Here is a 27,305-nt window from a genome sequence, read left to right as displayed (position 1 = left end):
GAGCATTGTCACATGGTAATTCTGCAAGATGTTATTCCACTACTACAAAAACAAGATGACATGACTGCTCTAGGCCTCAAAGATGCATATTTCCACTTACCCATCCATCCAGCTCACAAAAAATACCTCCGGTTTGTCATAGCAGGAAACACTACCAGTTCATGGTGTTGCCATTTGGCATAACAACAGCTCCAAGAGTGTTCACAAAGTGTCTAGCAGTAGTAGCAGCCTACTTAAGAAGACAACACATCCATGTCTTTCCATATCTAGAGGATTGGCTAATAAATTCAAGCAATTTTACACAATGCCAACAACCTTGAAACCTAGAAACCTTGCACACCCTAGGGTTCCCTCTAAAATACCAAATGTCACACCTTCAACCAGCACAGGTTCAACCTTGCCTAGGTGCTATCCTAAATACTCAACTAACCCTAGCTTATCCAAATATACAAAGGACACAAGCTTTCCAAAATCTCATACCACTCATACAGCCAAATCAACAATACCCTGTGAGATTTCATGAAGATTCTAGGAATGATGGCATCTTGCTTAGCTATAGTCCCACATGCAAGACTAAACATGAGGCCCTTACAACTGTACCTCTCGCAACAATGGTCACAAGCACACGGTCAACTTCAAGATCTAGTGTTGATGGACCGCCAAACACATATTTCCCTTCAATGGTGGAATCGCAGCAATCTAATGAAGGGACGTTCATTTCAAGACCCTGTGCCTCAGACCATAATCAAAACAGACGCATCAATGATCGGTAGGGGAGCTCACCTAAACAATCGGACCATTTAAGGGCAATGGGATGTCAAACAGAAACAGCTACACATAAACCACTTAGAATTATTAGCTGTGTTTCTTGCCCTTCAAACAGAAGAATGTTCTCATAAAAACAGACAACATGACAACCATGTATTACCTCAACAAACTGGGCAGGACACATTCATCTCAACTGTCCCTTCTAGCCCGAACAATTTGGAAATGGGCAGTTCACAATCAAATTAATTTACTAGCACAATATATTCCAGGGATAGACAATCAGCTGGCAGATCTCCTAAGCAGAAATACCAACAAACACACAAATGGGAGATTCACTCCCAAGTACTTCAAAAGTACTTTCAAATGTGGGGAACACCAGACATAGATCTATTCGCAAAAAGCAAAAATGCAAAATTGCAAAACTTCGCATCCAGACACCCACATCACCTATCCAAGGGCAATGCTCTATGGATCAATTGGTCAGGGATATTTGCTTACGCTTTTACCCCCTCTCCCACTCCTTCCCTTTCTAGTCAGCAAACTACGTCAAACGTCACTCACCATGATACTCATAGCACCAACATGGGCACGCCAGCATTGGTACACAACACTTCTAGATCTGTCTGTAGTACCACATTCCAAACTCCCAAACAGACCAGATCTGTTAACACAGAACAAAGGTCCGATCAGGCATCCAATCCCCAATGCACTCAATCTAGCAATTTGGCTCCTGAAGTCATAGAATTTGGTTATCTAAAGCTTCCACCAGAATGTATGGAAGTAATTAAACAAGCATGTAAACCTACTACTAGACACTGCTACGCAAACAAGTGGAAAAGATATGTTTTCTATTGTCAATTAAAAACATCGATCCACTTACAGCATCTATACAACATATTGTATGCTATTTACTTCATTTGCAAAAATCAAATTTGGCTTTTTTATCCATCAAAATACACCTAACTGCAATATCTGCATTCTTACATAATATTCAGCACACTTCTCTCTTCAGAGTTCCTGTGATTAAAGCTTTCATGGAAGGATTAAAACACATTATTCTACCTGCAACACCACCTGTTCCATCGTGGAACTTAAAGATAGTACTTACCAGACTCATGGGACCAACTTTTGAACCCATGCACTCTTGTTAAATACAATTTCTAACATGGAAAGTCACCTTCCTTATAGCTTTTACTTCTTTAAGAAGAATTAGTGAAATACAAGCATTCACTCTTGAGGGACCATTTTTTCAAGTTCACAAACATAAAGTTGTACTTCGAACAAATCCAAAATTTCTACCAAAAGTAGTATCTGCTTTTCACATCAACCGAACAGTGGAATTGCCAGTCTTCTTTCCACAGCCAGACTCTGTGGCAGAAATAACTCTTCATACCCTAGATCTCAAAAGAGCTCTTATGTACTATATAGAGAGAACTAAAGATTTTAGAAAAACGAAACAACTTTTTGTTGCTTTCCAAGAACCAAATAAAGACAATCCTATATCAAAACAAGGTTTAGCAAGATGGATTGTTAGATGCATACAAACATGCTGCATAAAAGCAAAAAGACACCTTCTCATCACTCCTAAAGCACATTATACAAGAAAGAAGGGTGCATCAATGGCATTTTTAGGGAACATACCAATGACTGAGATATGTAAAGCAGCCACATGGTCACCTGTCCTCATACATTTACAAAACACTACTGTGTTGATGTTTTCTCACAGCAACAAGCCACTGTAGGCCAGGCTGTCTTAAGGACATTATTTCAAACAACTTCAACTCCTACAGGCTAGCCACCACTTTTTGGGAGGACTAACTGCTTTCTAGTCTATGCATAGCATGTGTATTTGCAGCTACACATGCCATCGAACAGAAAATGTCACTTACCCAGTGTACATCTGTTCGTGGCAAGTAGTGCTGCAGATTCATATGCACACTCCCCACTCCCCGGAAGCCTGTAGTCGTTTAAGTTTTACATTTTTACATATGTATATACATTTACATTTGCATGGACATCTCTTTGTATTCCTATACTCTATCACTCCTTCCTTCACCCTCTGTGGGAAAACAATCTAACAATGAAATCGATGCCCATGCGCACTGAAACCGAGAGGAGGGGTCACTCAATCCTGTGACTCCGAAAAGACTTCTTAGAAGAAAAACAACTTGTAACACTCTGAGCCCAACACTAGATGTTGGAAGAGCTACGTATAGCATGTGAATCTGCAGTACTACATGCCACTAACAGATGTACACTGGGTAAGTGACATTTTCCAAATATGTTTCCTACCTAAGCTATGTTAGAACACAGTGTGGTAAGCTCTAATCCTCCCTTCAGGTTTCCCCCCGGGAAGACATCGTCCTCAGCAAGGAAGTCTTTTGTCTAAAAAGACACCGTCCCCATATGGAGCAGGGATTCAGCAGTCTAAGCAAGCAGCTGTAGCGAAGACGTTAAGCAGTCAGCATGTAGTTGTGGTCATCTGGCTGGAATCTCCCTCTAACATGTATGGGACAGAGAAGTATTTTTATAATAAAACGGCTGACATTCTAAGAAAAGTTCCCCACGTAAGGATATGTATGTTTTCTGTGAATGTCGGAGACACAGCATACCACTTTTGCCGGCAACCCTATCTGACTGCAGCCTTGAGGAATGACAAAGTGAAATGAGTGCTTTGTTTGGAATGTAATGCTTTCATAGGTGAAATAACAACCAGATAGAGAAAATAAAACAACACCGCAAATGTGGCTAATGCTAGAAAAACAAAGCAATGCTGAATGAAATGTAACTGGGCTAAGGTGCACAACGGCAGTCCTAGTTTGCTAAACTAACGTGTCTAAAACATGTCTAAAATAGCCATACAACAATACGATGGCGCAAAATGGGAACCCATTGCAGTCCTGCTGGCTGGATGAAACAACTCTTGTGTAACAGAAAAAGTTGTTACCTAATACAAATTTAGTATTTTCCTTTAGCATCTTACTGTGAGTCAGATGACTAGCCAATCAGTTGTTTAGAAAATAATTCATATTTAAAAGGCCATCTTCATGCTTAACACATGTGTACAAAGATTTAATATCCATTGTCACCAGAAGTCTATCGTTCTCCCATAGTGTATAATGTATACTTTTCATAAAATCAGTGGTGCTCCTTATATATGAGGGAAGATCTTGCACCAAAGGGGCTATAAAGATATTGATACATTCTTATAACCTTTCTGTCAAAGAACCATTACTAGAGACAATAGGACCGCCTTGTGGGTTATCTAAGGAATTATGAACCTTTGAGAAAAAGTGTATCACTAGCATTCTGGGAGATGAAATAGTGAAACTCTTAATCTGACAACATCCCTTCCAATTAGTCAACATTCGTTCTAGATTTTTCTCTGCTCTTTTAACCGTCATGAAATTCAAAAATTCAGAACAGGAATTATCAGATACCTGTCTACGACAGTGGTCTCCAAACTTTTTAATCCCGCACCCCCCCAGTTGAAAAATAAAAATCACTGGGCCCAACTCAGAATGTTTCACATTTATTTTATAAAGAAGGCAATGTTTAAATATGTCTAGACCTATTTAAACATTGCAGTTAAGTAATGTTACCTTTTAAAAAATGCAATAACATGCTTCTGCTTAAAACAAAGGCATGTTATCTGTATAATGCTTTTTTTTGGCTAGAGTCTGGCGCCCCCCCCGGGATCCCCCCAGTTTGAAGACCTCTGGTCTACGAGCTTCTGTGTTATAGTTAAAACAATTCTTCACCACCACTACTCCTTCATTTTTGATAATTTTTCTTTAAAGACCATAAAGCTAATCTGTGTTGCATACTCAAATTGATCATTTTATGGTTAAACTGCATCTGGTTCATATCTTGTAGGACGTATTTCTCAAAGATATCAATATTATCATTATTTTGTCATTTTGGAAAAAAAACTGATTTCAAACTGCTTTTTAGCGTACTTGATACCCAAATGCTGTTCAGTGGGCAGTGTTGTCAGAGAAATGGAATGAGGAAGATCCCATAAAAGTCATTCCTAGGGGTTGAAACGTTGACTTTCTGATCCCAGCCATTCATACAATGCTGGCCTTTTTGCGATCCTGAACATCAAATGTGTCTGGATACTAATGTGAAATAGGTTTTGTGTGTATACACTGTTCATGCACCGTTTTTGTTATACATTTGTTTACAATGTTGTCACTTGCAAAGCACCATTACCAGGAACACCTTTGTTTTGAACTGTCCAAATGTCATAAACATGTAACAGTATAGAAGCAGATGTCTGTTTTTCTTGGTCACATCGCATAATTGTATTGGGATAATTTGAATAACATTTGGTGGATGGGTAAAGATAACCAACGAATGATCCCTAAGGGAGCATTGTTTCTCCATATGATCTCATTACTCACGTTCCTTGAAATTCAGGGTGCCCGGTGCTTTTTCTAGTAGGTGTCAAAGGGGGCAGGGAGCTACTAGACCTTTAAACTCTCCGCCAACTCCTCATTTCTGATAAAGGATCACACTCTGGATACCTTTACAATTTAGAGAGACCATGCTGCCCACAGGCAGTTGCCAATTAATTGGATGATTATTACAGCATAAACGTTTGAAATGTTAAATATCTTTAGCACTGCTATTTCTATAAAATAATTGTGAACTCTTATGTTTGTCAATTTGGGGGTCGTCAGTGAATATCTTTATTCGGTGGGGGCAGTGGTGGATTGCAGTTTTACAGAGAGTTTCAAATCCGTTGTTGTCGGAAATAACTATTACGGGAAAGCTTTTTTTCCATTTTCTTTCTGACATTCTGGAATGTCAAACGTTCTTCACATTATAAGCTGGATAATGTCATATGGAAACATACTGTTGTGTTTCTCTTGTTTTCCCTAAGAATGTTTTTCTTCACTTGGCTACAGTTAAAACTACACTGCATGTTAATGCTTAAGTTGCTTTCTGGCAAACGTTATAGTTCTAAAACCCCCTGACTCCTTTCAGTCCTTACTGTGGAAGGCAGTCTGCATTTCATTTGTTGTTGCAAACCTTTATCCAAATATACCATAAAAGGGATCTCCCCCTTCTGTTTCATCTATCCATGCTCCAATATTGAGCAAGGCAAACTCTCAGAGGTCAAAATGACTGGGATGAGGAAGAGAAAATCAAATTAATAAAGTTTACAGTTTAGTAATTTGAGCATTACCACCTAATTTCCTTACGTTTTCAAGCCCTTAATGTGTGAGGGCGTGCCCAGGCAGTCGCATTGACTTGACCCATCAACAGAACACATGCTTATCCAAAGGTGCTGCAAACACATCTGAAAACAGAACAACATTTTCAGAATCTAGTGCCTCTTTGGACCCTGCATTAAGTATATAAGGAGGGAAAAAAAAGGTTGATTGTTGTAGGTCATGTAGCATCCCGACAAATATCGGAAAGTCTCCCACTGTCCTTGTTCTGAACCCACCATGCCACTGCTTGCTTACTTTAACTCGTAGGCAAACAATAGAACCATCCATACACATCTGTTCATTGTAGAACAAGGGGCTTTCACCTTTGTCTTGTCAGTCACAAAATGAATGAAGAGAGCTTCACTGCTATGGCAAGAGAAAACTGAAACCGATAACCACTGCTGCTTCATAGACGTCCAGTGGGTGCCCGAAGTAGGCACTGGACAGAAGGTTGGGGAAATGATTTCTTCCTCTCAGTGAAATGTGAAGCTCTCTGTTGGGCCAACCACTTAAAATGGGAAGCCTTACGTGAATGACAGTCACTAATTCACTCAGCCCGTTGGCTTGGAGTCAAGAAGAACCTTTTTAGGGACAACACCACATCTGATGCCTAGGACTAAAAGAAGATCCTGTTCTGTGGCAAGACATTTAAGCTTATGCCAAAGTAGGGAAAATCCTCTCCGCATCGGAGGCCTAAGTTTTCAAACGCACCCATGTGTCATGATTTTATGAGTGCTATAGCTGCTTCCCTAACACAACTGGCAACCCAGTGATTGAACATCAAAGCCTTCCATGTAGATTCTATGTGAAGCCTGCATTATGCAGCAGCCATGTTGGAGAACCCTAGACATGGAAGTCTGTCCATCAATTTCTACACTGACAAGATGAGCTTCTAAGCCACCTCTGTTGACAGGACTCCTCAGTGGGTGGGATAGGGTGGAGAATCCCAAAAATGTTAGATCTAAGGGTAGAGTGACACTTTAAAGAAATATAAAGGATGCACTTGGGTTTAAAGATTTTTGCTTTAAAATATGTTTGGAAATAAACATTTGCTCATCTCACAGGTTGTAGACCACTGGTTTAGGGGATGGGAGTGTGGGGAATGTGCGTGCAGTGCTTTGGTGCCATGGTGGGTTGGGCTTGAGTTTTGTGTAAAGAGATGTGTTGCCATTGGGATGGTCTTTTTGCGGTGTTGCATGAAGAGAAAAGTGAAGGAAACGTAAAAGATAATAAAGGTTCAAACAATGTTACAGCTTTAAATGTAAAAAATCTTCTATTTGCACGGATTATGGTCTGTGATAGAACCTTGGTTTAATTATTGTCTTCTTCACATTATCGAGCTGTATGATTCTTGAGCAAAGAGCTTTTGGCCTGATTGACAGTGAAACATCTTATTTCAAACCTGTACCCATAATCACATGCACTGGTGTAAATGTACACACTTCGGGAATTTTACAAATACTCCCTGCAGTATGCCTGGAAAATGTGTCTGTTGTGTCCATTGTTCTCAGTGTAGCGTTATACACGGGATATTTGGGAATTGGAATTTTTTTTCTTTGTACTTCTTTTTCTCCAGGGTGAAAGCAATGTTTCCTGTGGAGAAACCCCTTCCCCCACAGTGTGAAGTTGTATTCCTCTTCCTGCCCTAGAAGGCATGTTACTTCAGGCCTTGGTTTGAGTAAATCGGCAACAATTTCCAGGGTGGGAGAGCATCGTAGTAGAGTTTCTGAATGGCAAGACACTTCCAAGCTTGCGAACGTCCACAAACCTTTAAGGCAAACCTTGCTTGATTCTTCCTTTCCCCGCCCCTTGAGTTGGACTTACTATTCCTAATTGTGTACAGCACATCTCACCAGTATCCTAATGTGACTGCTAGTCAGTATTAAATTGAGATGTTTTCGGGGTGCAAAGGGGCGATGCAGTACAAAATTCTGTGCTATGTAATGTATTGTTTTTGCACATTAACCCGGTGCAAAGCTCCTGGCTACTTGGGAGAGGGAGTCTTTAAGGTGCTTACGTACCATGACGCCATTGTTATTTTTGATCAGCAGTAGGTGACAGAGCCATTCCACTAGTGTGGTGCTGGTTCCAAAACCTTTGCAGGACCAGCATACATCTATTTGTTAGAAGAGGCCAACCACTATGGGCTTGTGTTTGTAACGTAATTGCATCTTAAAGGAGCCTATGACTCGTAAGCAGACTGCACTGAAAATGCTCACCCTCTCACCTTAAACAAGTGTCCTTCGAGCCCAGTCTTTGACTATTTCCAGTTTGAACTTCAGGTCTGTGCTGTTTAGTCCATTTCAATTCGCCAGTCCTGCTCGTATTGTGAAATGGGAGTGTCGACGTGCTAGTGCATTACAGATCAAATAAATGCAGGTTGGCGGGATGCTAGGTAGGCGTATATAGTTGTATGACTCCTTTCAACGTATTTCCTGTAATCTTGCGCTAAAAATAACATTGATAAACAATGAAGTTCACAAATTTGAAAACTCTGGAAAGCACAGTAGTAGAATTCATAATGAAAATAAAGAATGAAAACTGAAAATTCTAAATATGATTTAGCGCAAGAAACAACACTTCACAGCTGAAGGATTATATCCTACTCCCTTTAATTCAGAAGATTACAAACGAAAAAGCAGACGTCGCTCGGTGTAAATGACATAATAGGAAATAGAAACCACAGTACACTTTAAAGGTCAGGAAGAACATTTTTCTCTGAATGAATGTGCCATTACATAGGTTCTGTTATTTTTCAGTCGTTTATATCGATTACCAAATACTGGGCCAAAACACTTTGTAGTCAGTTGTATTTAAGTGATTCACCAGTCTCCATTCACTCTTGAATCCATGTCGGTTTGGAAACCAAGCAGAAGCCAGCCCGTTGTCTTCGAGAAGAAAGTGAGCTTTACTTTTCCCCTGAAAATACCAAGTGCGGCTGAGGAATGGACACAATGTACACAGTTTACTGGGGAGTTAGGCACTACAGGGGCACTTATCATGCAAGGTCCCCTTGACTAAAGCGCAGGCATGAACCCGGGAATTAACTAAAGGAGTTCGATTTCTTGGTTCCCAAAAGTGATATTGATCGAACCCCAACTTTCACTGAATAAGAAGTTACTTTGGATCAGCCATGGACACCAACCTCACCCTCAAACATAGGGCCAAAAAACAAAGGCGGCCTAACACCAGCTTTGTCTTCTAAAGAAAGTGAAATCATTTCTTCCAGAAAGCTACTTCAGAACCACTGTTCAAGCCCTCCTAATTTCGCTCGGCATAGTGGTAACTCTCTGCTTCATGGTCTCCCAGACTCCACACCAGCAGTCCTTTGGGTCATTCTGCATGCCACAGCACATCTCATCTTGAGTCAGTAGAAATATAATCACATCAACCCCAATCCTGATAAACTGCATTGGTTACCCTTGTTGGTAGTCAGCATCCTCAAAACAAGCTGCATCATTTACCAAACCACCAGACTAGCAACACTGCTAATCTTGCAAATATGCTTGCCATTCCTCCGGGTTCTCGGCACACCAGGCAGTCCACATTTCCCATTTATGTACCCACTATCTGATGGAACATCCCCTTATTCATCAGGACCACCCCAATGTTGCTTCAGCTTAGGAGAGTTGAAGATGCCCCACTTTAAAGAGCACTAAATTACAATGCATTAAGTGTCCACAAACCATCTACCTCTCCAATCACTCATTGACTGTCTTTGACCATGTACAACGCTGCACTGCTTTTTTTTTTTTAATAGGTTCATGCCGTGGAAATACCACATTCATACATAACATATACACATACATCGGGTGACAGGCAGACATCCTGTAGGATTGAAAGACTATGTGCTCTTTCATTGCTAACAGGAAGCACAGATAAGACTCTACCACACTTTAGCAACCATATTGTCTGTTTGCTCCCAAACTGCTGGGCCGCGCATTAATGTTCCAAAGTACAACAGAGATCTCTCCGTTGCTGCCAGCTCCCTGCAGAGGCATCACTTTCTGAATTTTGAGCTGCTAAAAAGACATTTTGATACATCCTGTTGCAGTGGTGCCATGGGGCGTAAAAAATCTCCAGTGGTGAACTCTGATGGATGAGCCACCTCTTCATTACTTACTTGTTCATGGCTGTGACAGGAACGCTCTGTTGAAGACCTCTGAGCTGGGGATTCAGAAATTGAGCAGGTGCAGAACCAGCTGTCACAATAGCATTCTTTCCCCTTGGCACAGCCAGCTGACTGAAGTCCCCTGAGGGTGCATGCGTGGGTCAGTCAATGTAGGGGTGAACATACACCCAGGTATTGTGGAGCTACTCCAATAAAGGAGCCAGCAACTTTGTGAAAACTCAAGGGGATCACTTGAGGGCGAATACAAGCATGGTGACCTGCCAGTGATTGCAATGCCCACAAAAATGAAGATTCTTCTAATGGGACGCCTGATCAGAAAAACGATCAAATGTGTCCTGGAGATTGAATGTGGCTAGGACATCCCCAGATGTGACCAACGGCTCCCTCTTGCGTAGTCTTTCTTCTCACTCCCCCCCCCCCCCACCCCCCCTCCCCCTTGCTGCTCCTGCCATGTCCGTTTCTCTCTCTTTTATTCCCTCGCTGATGTGCCATGCTAGAGTGCGTGAGAACTGGCCAGACACATTTGCAGATGTAAGCTTCCAACAGCACCTCAGACGAGCACGTGCCCCTCCCTGTCTATGGCTGAGCATGTTTTCCTTCCTTACCTGGGCATCCCTTCTGCTTCCAACTCTTTCAGCTGCGTTCGTCACCTCCGCGTTTCCAGTTCATTCACATGCACAACACAAGCTTCATAACATCTGAATTTTTATGTTTATAGATTTTACAGAGTTTGGCTTACACTCAAAGGGGCTTCTTGGATGCCAAAGATAAAATACTATATAGAAAGAACAATACTGGTGCAGGCATTGCCACGTCGCCCAGCTTTCATGAATTTAAGTAGTGTGTGCTCGTTCTTATTTTTAGAGAATGTGCTCAAGAGCTCTCCTCCATTAACAGAGAAAGCTATAACTCCCTGGCAGGCTCACTTCACATTTGATTATTCATTACCCTCCAATGGTTCCGGGTTACACTGAGAGAGAACCACTGTATTCAACATGCAACATAACAAATTTGACTTCTGAGCTCAGTACTTATAAATTCAGTTAACATATAAGAACATTTAATCTTAACCGAAGCACCCCTGTATTCCTTCATGTGCATATCTGAGAATTGGCTCCTTGGTCATTAACGGCGGGTCTTGACGGGTAATGTGCACAAACCTCATCCTAGACGGTAGGTCCTCTTTAGTAGTGCAAGCTTCTCACACTCTTCACACTGTCTATCCCTGGGACCCAGCTGTTTACACTTTCACTGCACGTGCCTATAGTCCCTCACACTATCAGTCTGCAGTGATCTGCTATTCTTCACACTAAATGCCCGTGACGCAAGCTTCCCACCCTGTCAGCCCGATGTCCCACCTTCCCCATATGGTCCGACACACCGAATAGCACTGACCCTAGCTTTTCACACCTAGTGATTGTGACCCATGAACTTCACTCTGCTGATCAGTGTGATGGGCACAGTGTACCCAGCTCGTCACCAAATTCCTCACACTGCCTCTCCATGTAACCCTGTGCCATATAGCGTCATCCACAATGGTACAGGTTCCTCGCACAGTTGTCCGCCCATGTGATCCGAGCTCCTCGCACTGTCCTGTCTTTCAGTAATTTATCACTATATGTGTGTTCTTAAATCTGCGCAGTTTGTCAGTCACTTGGAGCTTAAAGCAACTGCATAAAATATTTAGTACCGGGTTCTTATCTGCAGTGATTGGCTGTCTCTAGTTGGGTTTCTGGAGATCTTCAAAACATGTTTTTCAAAACTAGGACCAAAGAATTAATTTTACTGTGCTGTGTCCCTAATGTGCTCGTGCCCCTAACTGTATCCGCAAGCAATATTTGTCTGCATCAGCAAATCATACATATGACGGTAGGAAAGCTATATTTTTTTCCCCATGACGTTTGCTTTCCAGGCTGCGTTCAAATGTGAAAGCAGCCCTCTGTCCTCGGATATACTGAATGGTTTTCCACATAGCCGTGCCAACCCTCAGGTGTCTAAAGCTCTGCACCATGTCTACACGTTCCAGTCTCCCCACATGTTCAGTTCATGTCCCCCAAACTCCCCACTCCTTTCACGTTCGTGTTGCGGTGTTTGTCCTTGTTGTACATCTGGAGCCTGAACATATCCTCACACCTCCTGCAATATGTTGTATTGTCGACTGGCAGGTATGCAGGCCTTTTAGGAAGCAGGGCAGTTTCAGTTAAATTAGTTATAAACATACATTTGTGTGTTTTCTTTTTTATATTATCCAAACTCAAACAAGGACTTTTCTGTGCTAGCTGAGAAAGCAGTGGGATTTGTCTGTGCAGCATAACATCCTTACTTATGTTATGTTACAGTGTTTTATATAGCGCCAAACTACCCGGAGGCTTCGTAGCGCTAATCAGACTAAATATTAGACAAGCTGGAGGGATAGTGCCGCCTCAAGATGGATTGAAAAATGCTACATTAAAATTAAAATAGCCATGTTTTAATGGCCTTCCGAAATTCAGTCTCCTGTCTCATCAAACGAATATTAAGCGGTAGTGAATTCCAAAGTCTGGCTCCCTGATACTTCAGAGATCTGCCTCCCCAAGATGCTCTTTTTACTTTAGGGAGCACTACCAAGGCTTTAGAAGAAGATCTTAAGGCTCTCGTAGGTGCATAGAATGAAACTAATGGTTCGATGGCATATGTTGCTGCAGATACATATGTTTCGCACAGTCCGCTGCCTGGTGTTGGGCTATTACAAGTTGTTTTTCTTCGAAGAAGTCTTTTTTGGTCACGGGACCGAAGGACTCCTCCCTCTTCGGCTCCATTGCGCATGGGCGTCGACTCCATCTTAGATTGTTTTTTTCCGCTGTCGGGTTCGGACGTATTCCTTTTCGCTCCGTGTTTCGGTTCGGAAAGTTAGTCAGAATCTCGGAAGAAAGCATCGGTATTGTTCCGTTCGGTATCGGGATAGTTAGGTACATCGACACCGATCATCGGAAGACTTTGGGGTAGCTTCGATTCCCCCATCGGGGCCTGGTCGGCCCGACCGCGTGCGACATCGAAGCCGATGGAACGGACCCCGTTTCGTTTCTGCCCAAAATGTCACAGTAAGTATCCTTATACAGATCAGCACTTGGTCTGTAACTTGTGCTTGTCCCCCGAGCACAAGGAGGATACCTGTGAGGCCTGTCGAGCCTTCCGGTCCAGAAAAACACTCCGGGACCGAAGAGCCAGGCGTCTACAAATGGCGTCCACGCCAACAAAACAACGCTTCGACGACGAAGAGGAAACATTCTCGGTTCCGGAATCAGAATCCGGAGACTCCGACGTCGAACAACAGCAACAAACAGTGAGTAAGACGTCGAAAATTAAAACCATCGAGAAGACAAAAGCCCAGGGGACGCCACTGCCAACAGGCCATGGCTCGACCCATAAAACCGGCGACCCGTCGAAGGCGCCGAAAAAGGGCACGCCCATAGCGAAGACACCCGACTCCGGTCGAGGGACCGCCATGGAGCAACCTCGGAGCCGAGATAGCGGCTCCGAGAGGCAAAAACAAGATGCCGGCACCGAAAAACATCGGCACCGAGACACACTGCCGAAAGCCACAAAAATTCGGTCGGTGCCGAAGCCGAAAAAAGATTCTCTCTCGGCGCCGAAAAGTTCCACACCTTCATCCTACACAGAGGAACAAGGAATAAGTGGCCAGATGCACAGATTTGGACAAGAGCTCCAAAGTGTAGAATCAGACTACACACAAAAGAGACTGTACATCCAGCAAGACACAGGGAAGATATCAACCCTTCCCCCAATAATGAGGAAAAGAAGGATCGGACTTCTCAAGGATGACGCACAACCACAAGCCAAAGTGGTTAAAAAAGTCACGCCTCCGCCCTCTCCACCACAACAGGCATCGCCGGCACAAACATCGCCACAAATGCACTCACCAGCGCAAACTACCATAAGTCAAGATAATCAGGATCAAGACGCTTGGGACCTATATGACACCCCAGTGCCGGACAATGATCCTGATTCATACCCCACAAAGCCGTCACCGCCAGAGGACAGTACCTCATACTCGCAACTGGTGGCTAGGGCTGCAGAATTCCACAATGTCCAACTGCATTCCGATCCTATAGAGGATGATTTTTTATTTAACACCCTCACGGCTACACATAGCCAATATCAATGTCTCCCAATGCTACCAGGGATGTTACGGCACGCAAAACAAATTTTTGAAGAGCCCGTAAAATCAAGAGCCATCACCCCAAGGGTGGATAAGAAATACAAACCACCACCCACAGACCCAGTGTTTATTACTTCGCAGTTACCACCTGACTCCGTAGTAGTAGGGGCAGCTCGCAAGAGAGCAAATTCCCATACATCTGGCGACGCCCCACCTCCGGACAAAGAAAGCAGAAAATTTGATGCGGCAGGAAAAAGAGTAGCATCACAGGCAGCCAACCAGTGGCGCATCGCAAATTCTCAAGCGCTGCTGGCCAGATATGACCGCGCACACTGGGATGAGATGCAACTTCTCGTAGACCATCTTCCCCAGGAATACCAAAAAAGGGCGCAGCAAATAGTTGAAGAGGGACAAACGATCTCAAACAATCAAATCCGCTCTTCACTGGACGCAGCCGATACTGCAGCGAGAACAGTCAACACTGCTGTCACCATAAGGAGACACGCTTGGCTCCGCACTTCAGGCTTCAAACCTGAAATCCAGCAGGCTGTCCTTAATATGCCCTTCAACGAGAAACAACTTTTTGGCCCTGAAGTGGACACAGCCATTGAAAAACTTAAAAAGGACACAGACACGGCCAAAGCCATGGGCGCACTCTACTCCCCGCAGAGCAGAGGCTCTTTTAGAAAAACTCAATTTAGAGGGGGGTTTCGTGGCCAACCCACAGACACCACCAGCCAACAAAGAACCACACCATATCAGGGTTCATTCCAAAGGGGAGGTTTCAGGGGATATAGAGGGGGTCAATTCCCAAGGAGTAGGGGAAGATTCCAGACTCCAAAAACACCTCCACCTAAACAGTGACTTTCAAGTCACACAACCCCTTCACTCAACACCAGTGGGGGGAAGACTAAGCCAATTCTACCAATCTTGGCAGCAGATTACAACAGACAATTGGGTATTAGCAATAATCCAACATGGCTATTGCATAGAATTCCACAAATTCCCACCAAACATCCCTCCAAAAACACGCAAAATGTCACCACAACATTTAGAACTTTTAGGACTAGAAGTTCAAGCACTACTGCAAAAGGATGCAATAGAGTTAGTACCAGTACAACAAAAAAACACAGGAGTTTACTCCCTGTACTTTCTAATTCCAAAAAAAGACAAAACATTAAGACCAATATTAGATCTCAGGACACTAAATACCTACATCATATCGGACCACTTTCACATGGTCACACTACAAGACATCATTCCACTGCTCAAACAGCAAGATTACATGACCACATTAGACCTAAAAGATGCGTACTTTCATATACCGATACACCCTTCTCACAGAAAGTACCTAAGGTTCGTATTCAAAGGAATACATTACCAATTCAAAGTGTTGCCATTCGGAATAACAACTGCACCAAGAGTGTTCACAAAATGTCTAGCAGTAGTAGCAGCACATATCAGGAGACAACAAATACATGTGTTTCCTTACCTGGACGATTGGCTAATCAAGACCAACACAGTAAAAAAGTGCACAAACAACACCACATATGTCATACAAACCCTTCACAAACTGGGTTTCTCCATCAACTATACAAAATCACACCTCGAACTGTGTCAGACACAACAATATCTAGGAGCAACCATCAACACATCAAAGGGAATTGCCACTCCAAGTCCACAAAGAGTGCAAGCATTCCACAAGGTAATAAGTGCTATGTTTCCAAACCAAAAGATACAAGCAAAATTTGTGCTAAAACTTCTAGGCATGATGTCATCATGCATAGCCATTGTCCCAAACGCAAGACTACACATGCGACCCTTACAACAGTGCCTAGCATCACAATGGTCACAGGCACAGGGTCAACTTCAAGATCTGGTGTTGGTAGACCGCCAAACATACCTCTCGCTTCTATGGTGGAACAGCAACAATTTAAACAAAGGGCGGACATTTCAGGACCCAGTGCCTCAATACGTTATAACAACAGATGCTTCCATGACAGGGTGGGGAGCACACCTCAATCACCACAGCATTCAAGGACAATGGGATGTAGACCAAACAAAATTTCATATCAATTACCTAGAACTGTTAGCAGTATTTCTAGCGTTAAAAGCCTTTCAACCCATAATAACACACAAATACATTCTTGTCAAAACAGACAACATGACAACAATGTATTACTTAAACAAACAAGGAGGAACACACTCAACACAATTGTGCCTCCTAACACAAAAAATATGGCAGTGGGCGATTCACAACAACATTCGCCTAATAGCACAATTTATTCCAGGGATCCAAAACCAACTAGCAGACAACCTTTCGCGAGACCACCAACAAGTCCACGAATGGGAACTTCACCCCCAAGTTCTGAACAAGTACTTTCAAATTTGGGGAACACCCCAGATAGATTTGTTCGCAACAAAAGAAAACGCAAAATGCCAAAACTTCGCATCCAGGTACCCACACCGCGAATCACAAGGCAATGCTCTATGGATGAGTTGGTCAGGGATATTTGCATACGCTTTTCCCCCTCTCCCTCTCCTTCCATATCTAGTAAACAAGTTGAGTCAAAACCAACTCAAACTCATACTGATAGCACCCACATGGGCAAGACAACCTTGGTATACAACTCTACTAGACCTTTCACTAGTACCGCATGTCAAACTACCCAACAGACCAGATCTGTTAACACAACACAAACAACAGATCAGGCATCCAAACCCAGCATCATTGAATCTGGCAATTTGGCTCCTGAAATCCTAGAATTCGGACACTTAGACCTCACACAAGAATGCATGGAGGTCATAAAACAAGCTAGAAATGCTTCCACTAGACACTGCTATGCATCTAAGTGGAAAAGATTTGTTTGCTACTGCCATACCAATCAAATCCAACCATTACATGCCTCTACAAAGGACATAGTGGGATACTTACTACATTTGCAAAAAGTGAATCTCGCTTTTTCATCTATAAAAATACACCTCGCAGCAATATCTGCTTACCTACAAACTACTCATTCATCGTCTCTATTTAGAATACCAGTTATTAAAGCATTCATGGAAGGGCTAAAAAGAATTATACCACCAAGAACACCACCAGTTCCTTCATGGAACCTTAACATCGTCTTAACAAGACTCATGGGTCCACCTTTCGAACCCATGCATTCCTGTGAAATGCAATATCTAACCTGGAAAGTCGCATTTCTCATTGCAATCACATCCCTCAGAAGAGTAAGTGAAATACAGGCATTTACCATACAAGAACCATTTATTCAAATACACAAAAATAAAATAGTTCTAAGAACAAATCCAAAATTTCTACCAAAAGTAATCTCACCATTCCATTTAAATCAAACAGTAGAATTGCCAGTGTTCTTCCCACAACCAGATTCCGTGGCTGAAAGGGCACTACATACATTAGACATCAAAAGAGCACTAATGTACTACATTGACAGAACAAAGCTAATCAGGAAAACAAAACAACTGTTCATAGCTTTTCAAAAACCACACATAGGAAATCCAATCTCTAAACAAGGCATTGCTAGATGGATAGTCAGATGTATTCAAACATGCTATCTTAAAGCCAAAAGAGAATTGCCTATTACACCAAAGGCACACTCAACCAGAAAGAAAGGTGCTACAATGGCCTTTCTAGGAAACATTCCTATGAGCGAAATATGTAAGGCTGCAACCTGGTCTACGCCTCATACATTTACTAAACACTACTGTGTAGACGTACTAAATGCACAACAAGCTACAGTGGGCCAAGCTGTACTAAGAACATTATTCCAAACTACTTCAACTCCTACAGGCTAAACCACCGCTTTTAGGGGAGGTAACTGCTTTATAGTCTATGCGAAACATGTGTATCTGCAGCAACATATGCCATCGAACTGAAAATGTCACTTACCCAGTGTACATCTGTTCGTGGCATTAGTCGCTGCAGATTCACATGTGCCCTCCCGCCTCCCCGGGAAGCCTGTAGCCGTTTAGAAGTAGATCTTAAATCTTAAACATTTGTACATTTGTAAATAATTATTATAAACTTTTTATGTACATACGTATTCACTCCATTGCATGGGCACTATTTATAGCAAACAACTCCATCCTCACCCTCTGCGGGGAAAACAATCTAAGATGGAGTCGACGCCCATGCGCAATGGAGCCGAAGAGGGAGGAGTCCTTCGGTCCCGTGACCAAAAAAGACTTCTTCGAAGAAAAACAACTTGTAATACTCAGAGCCCAACACCAGGCAGCGGACTGTGCGAAACATGTGAATCTGCAGCGACTAATGCCACGAACAGATGTACACTGGGTAAGTGACATTTTCATTTTTAATTGATGAGGACCCCCTTTGTATAGAGCTCTATAAAAAATACACAAAGCCTTAAACTTAATTCTTTTCCCCACTGGGAGCCAATGTAAAGTGATCAAAGCTTTCTTAGCCGAAGTAGACCTAGGCAAATTAAACAGTAACCGGGCAGCAGCATTTTGGACTACTTGCAATTTATTGACCCCATACTCTGGGGAACCCAGGAAGAGACTGTTACCATAGTCCAACCTGGATGGATAACTTATGTGTATCACATGCCATTTATAGCCAGTATCAACAATTATAAAACAAACACAAATAAGTGTCAAAAGCCCAAAAAGATACTGGTATGTCATTGTATAGAAACATCTTTGGAGGTGCAATTAAGTGAACACTTTACAACTAACTAGCGTAATGTGTAGCCGCTGCAGTCCTTCAAAAGTGACATGAATAAAGCTACTATATAAAAGATTATAATGTGATACAGTGCTTACCTTCGCTTTTCAGGTTCGACTAGGCAGCCCATGTGCTGCCTCTTCAAGACTATTGTAATCTCACAATGGGCTTAGAGCCCAGCAGTTACTTACCATTTGTTGGCTTGTGTGGCACTCATCTTTACAGCCTCGTAATTGGTCACTGCAGGCCTAGCATCATTTCCGTTCCTGTCTGTGGAGCAGTGACCAAGCCCTGATTGATCCAACTTATTCACTACATGTCCGCAGCTCCTGACTTGAATGAGGCACTTCTTTTTAACTTCTGAGGCCCTACAAACAGAAAGTGTGTTACACGCAAAAACGTGCTCAGCAGAACAAACAAAATTGCATAGTTTTATGTTCTGTAGTTAACTTGTTTCTTTTATTTTGCCAAGCTTTCTTTTCTCTCTTTGCACTCTTGTTTGATTTTTCTTTTGCTCGTCGGCACTGTTCTCAAAAGGTGACGATTAACTTATTCTAAATGTTGCAAAGTAATTTTGTTTCTTTCTTATGTGTAATTTCCAAACGTATGCTTTAACACATAATTGTGCAGTACACCCCAATCCACCTAATTCCAATTCAATCTGCCCCTCCTCAATCCACGCCAATCCTCCCTGCTTCACCCGCACCAATCCACCCCACTTAATTCGACCCTCCCCACTCGATCCAGTCCATCCCAGACCAGTACACACCACTCCAATCCAAACCACTCACCCCAATCCACTCCAATCCACCACACTTCAATCCTCCCAACCAACCCCACTCAAATCTGCCCAACTGCAATCCAAAACAATCTGCCCACTCCATGCTAATACATTCTGCTTAACTCCATCCCAAAACAGTCTGCCCCACTCCAATCCAAAACATTCTGCTGTACTCTAAACCAAAACAATCTGCCCCACTCCAATGAAAACAATCTGCCCCACTCCAATGAAAACAATCTGCCCCACGCCAATCTAAAACAATCTGCCCCACTCCAGTCTAAAACAATCTGCCCCACTCCAATCCAATACAATCTTGCCCAATCCTAAACAATCTGCTCCACTCCAATAAAAACAATCTGCACCAATCCAATCTAAAATAAATCTGCTCCAATACAAAACAATCTACTCCACTCCAATTTGCGCTACACCAATTCAAAACAATCTACCCCACCCCACTTTAATATGCCTCAATCCAGTCTCTCCCTCTCCAATCCAAAAAATCTGCCCCACACCAATCCAAAACAATCTGCCCCACTCCAATCCAAAACAGTCTGCCCCAATCTAATCTGCCCCACTCCAGTCCAAAACCAATCAACCCCGCTCCAGTCCAAAACAATCTACCCCATGCCTCAAAGTGTTCTGAGCTCAACTATGTTGAGTGGGAGGTATGATGAGGGTTGGAAATCAAGGTTTGAGAGCTGACAAACTCATTCCATGAGCTCAGCTTCAACTAAGAAAGTACCACCTTTTCAAGCAATCTTTTGAGGAGAGCGGCCAAAAACAAAATAAAACATGAGTGAAACGTGAGAACAGTTGTCTTGGCAAAATAAAGGAAAGTTGGCTATAAAAAAGAAAACTTTGCAATTTTGTTTGTCCTGCAGGTCACGTTTTTGCCAATCAAAAGCCTTCTTTGCAGGGCATTAGAAGTTAAAAGAAGCCCAATAGTACCTCTATCATGTCCGGGAGCAGCGGGTGTGCACTAATTAAGTTAAATTAATTAGTGCATGGTCCCTGTGCAACAGAGAGGAACGGAAATGATACCAGGCCTGAAAAGAACAGTTCTATTAAAGCAATGTAATGTTTTTAAGTAGCGGTTTGTTTTGAATGATTTAGAGCTGCAGTAGCTACAAGGCATGTGGAGGGCAGAAATCACCCTCTTTGATATTTGCCAAAGGGAACACAACTTGCCCCCCCCCACTCTCGTTGGAGTTATCTGGAGCTGTACACCCACCTGCTAATGCAGTGGAGTGGAAATAAAGACACACTGCTTATTTTCACTTTGCATGTACTTGAGAGGCATGATTTTGACTTTGGTCAGTCCGTGGATATAACAGATATGCATGCACAGTAAGAATGTCATATATGCTGGTCTGTTCCTGTATTTACACAAATAGTAACATTCCAAAAGAGGGAGAGCGAAAAAAGGCAGTCGACCGTGATCTAATGATTTCAGTGCGATTTGGCCTCTTTCTTCTCCTCAGCCAGGAATGTCAGACCAGGCAAACCCTCACCTGACCTGCCATTTTGGACTTTTCCAAGGAATGCAGAGTCCAGAGAGTATATTTCTCTGCTGGAGCAAAAATCGGGCTGTTCTGGTGCAGAAGCAAAGGGCATGAGAACTTACAATTGGGTCTTACAAGAAGTAGCAGCAAGGAAGTAAACGCATATGCTGGATCAATGTGCTCTCTCCGTTGCTTATCTGTTAATTGTAGGATCCTAACCCATATTCATGTTCACTTGATAAGGCCCCTGATGCCTTGGACCTAGTTAGCGCTTTTTAAAACCACACAAATACCTTAAATATGACCACAAAAATCTGCAGAGGGGGGGTATTCATATGAGATCAGCAGTCAGAGTGGCTAGGTGGTGGTTGTGATCTGGCGAGTGGGGGCTGGGGGGCAGGCATGGTAAGGGGACTCATCCAGACTTCCTTTCGCCAGGATCCTTCCCTTCTCTCCAGGCTGAGCTGGGAGGAGTTGAAGGGAGGGATGGATGACTGCGGGGCTCGTATTGAGGCGGGGAAGGGAGTACCGGAAGGACAACACAAAAAGAGTGATGGCAATTTCAAGGGACCCCTTAAAGAGGCAATGCCTGTTATATCCTTGTGGGGCCCAGAGGTGGCATTGCAGTGTTTTGTGTATGTTTTTATGGCTGTTTCTCATTTTCACAGTATATTTAGTTTGTCTAAATGAACTGTGAGTTGCATTTCACTGTTTTAAATGCAGGCTCGTGGGATCATGCTCATACAAACATCACACTTGCAGTCACTAAGCAGCAGAGCACAACCCTTGAAGCAGCTCCAATTCGAGCACAGCAGCTAGCATTTTCCAGCTATGGCCGAGACAATAAGGAAATTAAAGCTTTCTATTCCAAGCCAAGTGTGGGAGCTAAGATACAGAAGAATGTGAGCCACATGGGAGGAGCTGGGAGGACATGCAAGCAGCTGTGGGTCTGAGCTCCCACAGAGTAACACGAACTAGAAAAAAAAAAAGAATAAAATAGTCCTCCCACAAACAGATTAGTACAACAAAGTGGAATGATATTGTACTTAGTCCCTGCTCCGTGGGTGGACCTAAAGTGAAAAGGAGGGACAAAGGCAGGACTGAACACTATCAAGCAAGGATTATTAAAAGACACTGAAACAAGAAAATGAGAAGGAGGGGGATGGATTTATGCCCACAGAGATGTATACAAAAGTATACTTGAGGTTGAACACTTACACTCGATCTAAAAAGACTGAGGCAGTGCAACCATGTTGAAGCTGACTTTGTGGCTTGGTAACTTTGGTGACTGGAAGATGTATCACAACTGGTGCAAATGGTGTCAAGATAGGCATACTATAGTTGGAGGCAGTCTAGTTTATATTTTGGAGAATTAGGGGCAGTTAACCATACTGCATTTTTCTGAAAAGCACCATAGTGTTGCTTTCATTTGTCCAAAAGCAATGTAGATATATTGCAATTTTCTGTGAGCCAAATGACCAAGCTGGAATTGACTTGGTGGCATGCTAGACAATCTGTTTTAGTCGTGAAGGAAGATACAAGCAGTGATTGGCATGAGGGCATGATTACTATGCTTCTGTTGGCAGCTAAATCGGGCAGTCCTGATGGTGCTGGCTGGAGGGTCGCATAGCAATATTCCAGTTGTCTTGTAGACAGAGTATCTATGTTTCATTTGGTGGGAATAGGCAAAACATGGCTGGATGAGAAGCGGAATACCAATGCTCGCAGGTATTGGCTAGGCGGTAAAGTAGCAATGCAGTGACTGGATGAGAGAGAGTATAGTTATACAGGGAGGCATATTAGGTTTTAAGTCGGATTCTATATATCACAGAGTTCTGCCATGTGTTGTAGGTCATTCATGTAGAGCGAGTATTTTTGCAAAAATGCAAAATTGGGTTTAATTGATTTTGCTTCATTTAACCATTTTTGCCTGCACAGCAGTCTTTTATTTCATGTTTGTTTTTATTTCCATCCAGGAGTTTGTGTTGGGAACACAGATAGCCGCCACTATGTGCGTTTGACTCAAAGTATATACCGCTTCAGCCCGATCTGGTTGAAACCTGAAGATGTTAGTAGGTGAGTATACTGGAGTGCACGGCAGGCATGAACGCGATGGATGACTCTAGCTCTACTCCATTGTAAAGACATAAGTCCTAATCTCCCTCTATCATCACCCTGTAAATACTGAAGTCTCTTTTAACAGCCTCTGGCTCACCCTCAGGAGATAGGCCTCCAAAGCATCCTTCAGCTCTGGCACCCAAATTCAACCCCATATCCTCCAAGTCAAAATGTGGCACTGTATTGCTGTTCAGGGACTTGCAACATGATCTCGGCACACTTTCACACTGCGGTCACCTGCCTGGATTCTGCAGTGGCGGCAAAATTTAGATGGGAAGCAGCAAGAAATTATGAACTTTCCATTGTAACAAAGTCTCATAATTCATTTAATAATGCTTTATTCCGACTTACTACTCCTTCTCCAGATCACTAGGTCAGTGACTGGGTGAGGTCTGTCCTCTGATTGGTACTTAGATATTGTCTGCACCATCCACTCGCATGGTCTTTTGAACATTTGAGCTTAATCTCCCTCTGGTAGGATGCCAGCCACGAAATCTCAAGTGTAAGTGCATAAAAGGTCCAGAAACTAAGTGAGCCAGTTATATTAAATGATGCAATATAGCGAGTATTATTTTCCTTAACATTGATTCAATATCGTATATTGTTGAAGATATACTTGATGGTTTTTTGTTTATTTGCACATTTAAAAGTAAAAAAAAATGTTTAGGGGAGCTGCAGTCTATGCTAATATAAAAAGTGAATAGAGGCGTGTTTTGTAGAGTGATTCAGAACTGCTGATTTATTTGGGCAGTTTTGATTTTGAAAGGATGTGTGTGTTGATTAGTGCTCCATGACGCGAGATCTTCTTCGCAGCAGGCAGCATGGTTGTATATTGTGACAGGGGTATTTTCAGCATTCATACTGTCCCTCGAAGACCAGTCCTTGACTGCTGATGCTCTAGACTAAGGCCCTGCCTGGCGGTGCTTTGCAGGGACCCTGCTTGGCACATTGCTCTGCTGCGGGCTCTTCTTCATGCTGCTCCGGTGAGGACCCTGCTCTGGACTCCGCTTGGTGCTGACTCTGCTTAGCGCTTCTCTGTTGTGCTTTCTTGCTGTGCTAACATGTTCTTTTTGGTGCAGGATCCACGGCGTGAATGAGAGGATCTCGGTGCAGGGCTATGAACTGCTGGTGCACTTCTACCTGCAGCTCATCCAAAACGCTGAGACTGAGGTGCTTCCCCCGCCACACCGTGAATCACATGAGCTGTGAGCTGTGAGCCACCCGAACGCCGTCAGCAGATCCAGTACTCTGCATCCGGCCCTTGGAATGAAGCCCCGTCTCTGGTCGTGTATGTGACCCTGGAAAGTTTGATGAGAAGCTTCACGTTGCTTTTCAAATGGCAAATCCGTGCCAACGCCTGCTAATTGTACCCATTTTGGCAAATAGAAAGTTGAGTGCGTTCTACAAGGTAGACTAAACCTGAGTCTCTTTTGAGGATGTGTTCGGTTTACAAAGGACAGTTTGACCTTCTGACTCAGTGTCACCAATAACTCTGCATTACAGCCTTATTTATAACTGCTTTGATTCTAGCACTGTGCCTCAGGCCAAGTGTCCACTTACAGAGGAGACCCGCAGAGGAGTACATCCTTGGACAGGGTCTACAGCAAGATCACAGAGACAGTGGGAAGCCGCGACTAAATGAATCAGCCAAAGAAAAGATTCGAATCTGAAATTCTCAGGAACAGGTTGCAAGGGATGGCAAGGTATTCTCTATAATGACTTGTAGCGTAAGAATGGGGAAACTGGGAAACATACAAATGAGCGGAGTATTAGGTAGCCCAAATTCAGGAAACTGATTTCAGGTAGACTGCTCTAGAGAATGGTACTTAGCTAATTTATTCATCTTAGAATATACTTCTCATTGTGCCCCAGTGTTGAATAGATTTCATATAATTTTATTAATTTTAAAGAACACTGGCATCTGCAGGAATGCTGAAGAATCAGACTAACTGACCAAGTTTGCGGTGATTTAAATTGTCTTTGATGAACGAGTACAATTTTGGAATAATTTATGGGGGAGGAGGGTGTGTTTGGGTGGGTGTGTATGTGTGTCTCTCGCTGTCCGTTTCTAGACAGTCTAGTATGAGATACACTGCCTGCCACAGAACGAGGGGCTTAATATGACTGGTGCTGTGATGTGTGAGCACTTTCAGTATTGATCAGTATCATCCTACGACATGCAGTATCGACCAGTACTGCATGTCCATATAAAGAATCTCGCTCTCTTACTCTGACGTTTAGAGCCTGATTTAGGGTGCCTTGTTAAATCCTGTAGCGCTAGTTACCAGAGGGTATTAATGTGGTGTTTGTGAGTCCATGACTGGCATACCTTTAAGGTATGCTGTCTGCCAGAATGTTAGAGCTATAAGATGAAATATTTAAATGACTTTGTACTGAGCTGGGCAATTGGTCGGTGCTCTCCATTACCTCACACCTATTTCTTGTTGTTTTTTTTACCGACTATTTTCTGTGATAAATACTCTTTTGGACTACTACTTCTAGCTGTTGCACTTCTATTGCCACAGTTAACTCCTGATTTAGGGATGCTTATGATAAATTATAAAATAATTTGCACTAACAATACTACTGTATATTCGGCTTGTAATTACCACCAGTATCTTGCTTTTGGGAATACCGATAATTTTCTGCAGGAGTCGTGCAGTTTTAGCTAATCACCGATGCAGAGGAACCATTTCGATCATTACACCATTACCCCTAAACTGTAAATGCAGGCAAGAATGAAAAATATGCGGTACTCGGATTGCAGCAAATAATTCTTTTAAAAACAGATTACTATGGCACGGCAGTTAAGATCATTAGAATCAAGATTGCATGCTGGAAGGTATGTTGGCAGCTACAGTCTAGGTGCAAGATGAGTAGGCCCAGGTGCTCACCTCACTGGGTCAGTGTTGCCGCTTTTGATCTTGGTCCTGGGTGAGTCTTCCAGACTATCCTTACCTGCTCATCTGACGTGGCAATCGGCTGGGGGACTGCCACGTTGCACTGCCTTCACGTCACAGAGCCAGAAGGGTACAGCACTGTCATTGAGCCATGGACGATGGAGATGTTTTGGAATGGGGCTAGCAGTGCAAAGCACTAACACCAACCCGCAAGCCCAACAGCAGTCCACAGCCTTACCATCGAGCCATCAAATCATTGGACACTACACAACACACCTTTGTGGAAGTACTGTCTCTTTCATCCAGTAAGCCAATGTGCTGTCTTCTACTTAACTGCAAATAGGCTGACAGCGTTTTTCAACAAAAAAAAAAAACTCAGCACCAAAGAAAACTCAAACCCAGAACCGTCCATACCAGGGAGCACCAAAAAATCAATTGCTGCCACTGGCCAGACAAAGCACAGCATCACTCCCATCTGAGCATGGAGAGTCTGTGGATAGTGCTCATTGTCCATGTTAAAAGAATACAATTCCATATTGTTAAAATGAAGGGGCACAAAGTGAGGTTCATATTTCCACAACTAGTTCTGGTGCAGTGTTGAATATCCTTAAACACTTTAAAACATTTAGGAGCGATTTGGGGAATGTCTATAGCTGTGCAGACGGACCTACTTCTTTAACAAGACATGAAAATAAAGTGTGGAGCAGTTAATAGTCTTGTAAACCAAAGTCCTATGAGAGTGAAAGGCAGTGAGCATGTTTGAGAGGGTGAGAGGCAGTGACTGAGAGTGAAAACAATTGAAATGAGTGAGGTGGTTTCGTGCAAAAACAGAAAGACTGAGTTCACTGTAGTAGAAGTCCATTGTGTACACTTTAATGTAGAGGGCAGTATACAACGTGCACTATTGCTTTTTTAATCAAATATGCCTATTTTACGTGCATTGTAGTAAAAGTAATGCGTTTCATAAACACTGGAAAGGCATAGTTTGTGTGTATATTTGAGAAGCCATGTTCTG

General features: G+C 42.9%; 1 protein-coding gene across 2 annotated transcripts in view; it reads left to right on the top strand.

Moving 5' to 3' along the window:
* Window positions 1-27,001, top strand: part of PM20D1 (peptidase M20 domain containing 1) — a 90,906-nt gene extending 63,905 nt beyond the window's left edge. The window contains exons 12-13 of one of the 2 annotated variants that reach the window (XM_069238571.1): window positions 23,249-23,348; window positions 24,470-27,001. In XM_069238571.1, the coding sequence (XP_069094672.1) occupies window positions 23,249-23,348; window positions 24,470-24,599 (230 nt within the window). In that variant the 3' untranslated portion in view covers window positions 24,600-27,001. The remainder of the gene's footprint in view (window positions 1-23,248; window positions 23,349-24,469) is intronic. The other variant, XM_069238572.1, reaches the window with a different exon arrangement.
* The last annotated feature ends 304 nt before the right edge of the window (window positions 27,002-27,305 follow it).

Source organism: Pleurodeles waltl, chromosome 6, assembly GCF_031143425.1.
Source record: "Pleurodeles waltl isolate 20211129_DDA chromosome 6, aPleWal1.hap1.20221129, whole genome shotgun sequence".
Lineage (NCBI taxonomy): Eukaryota > Metazoa > Chordata > Amphibia > Caudata > Salamandridae > Pleurodeles > Pleurodeles waltl.
Note: the sequence above shows the minus strand (reverse complement) of the source record. Positions and strands in the feature narration are given on the sequence as shown.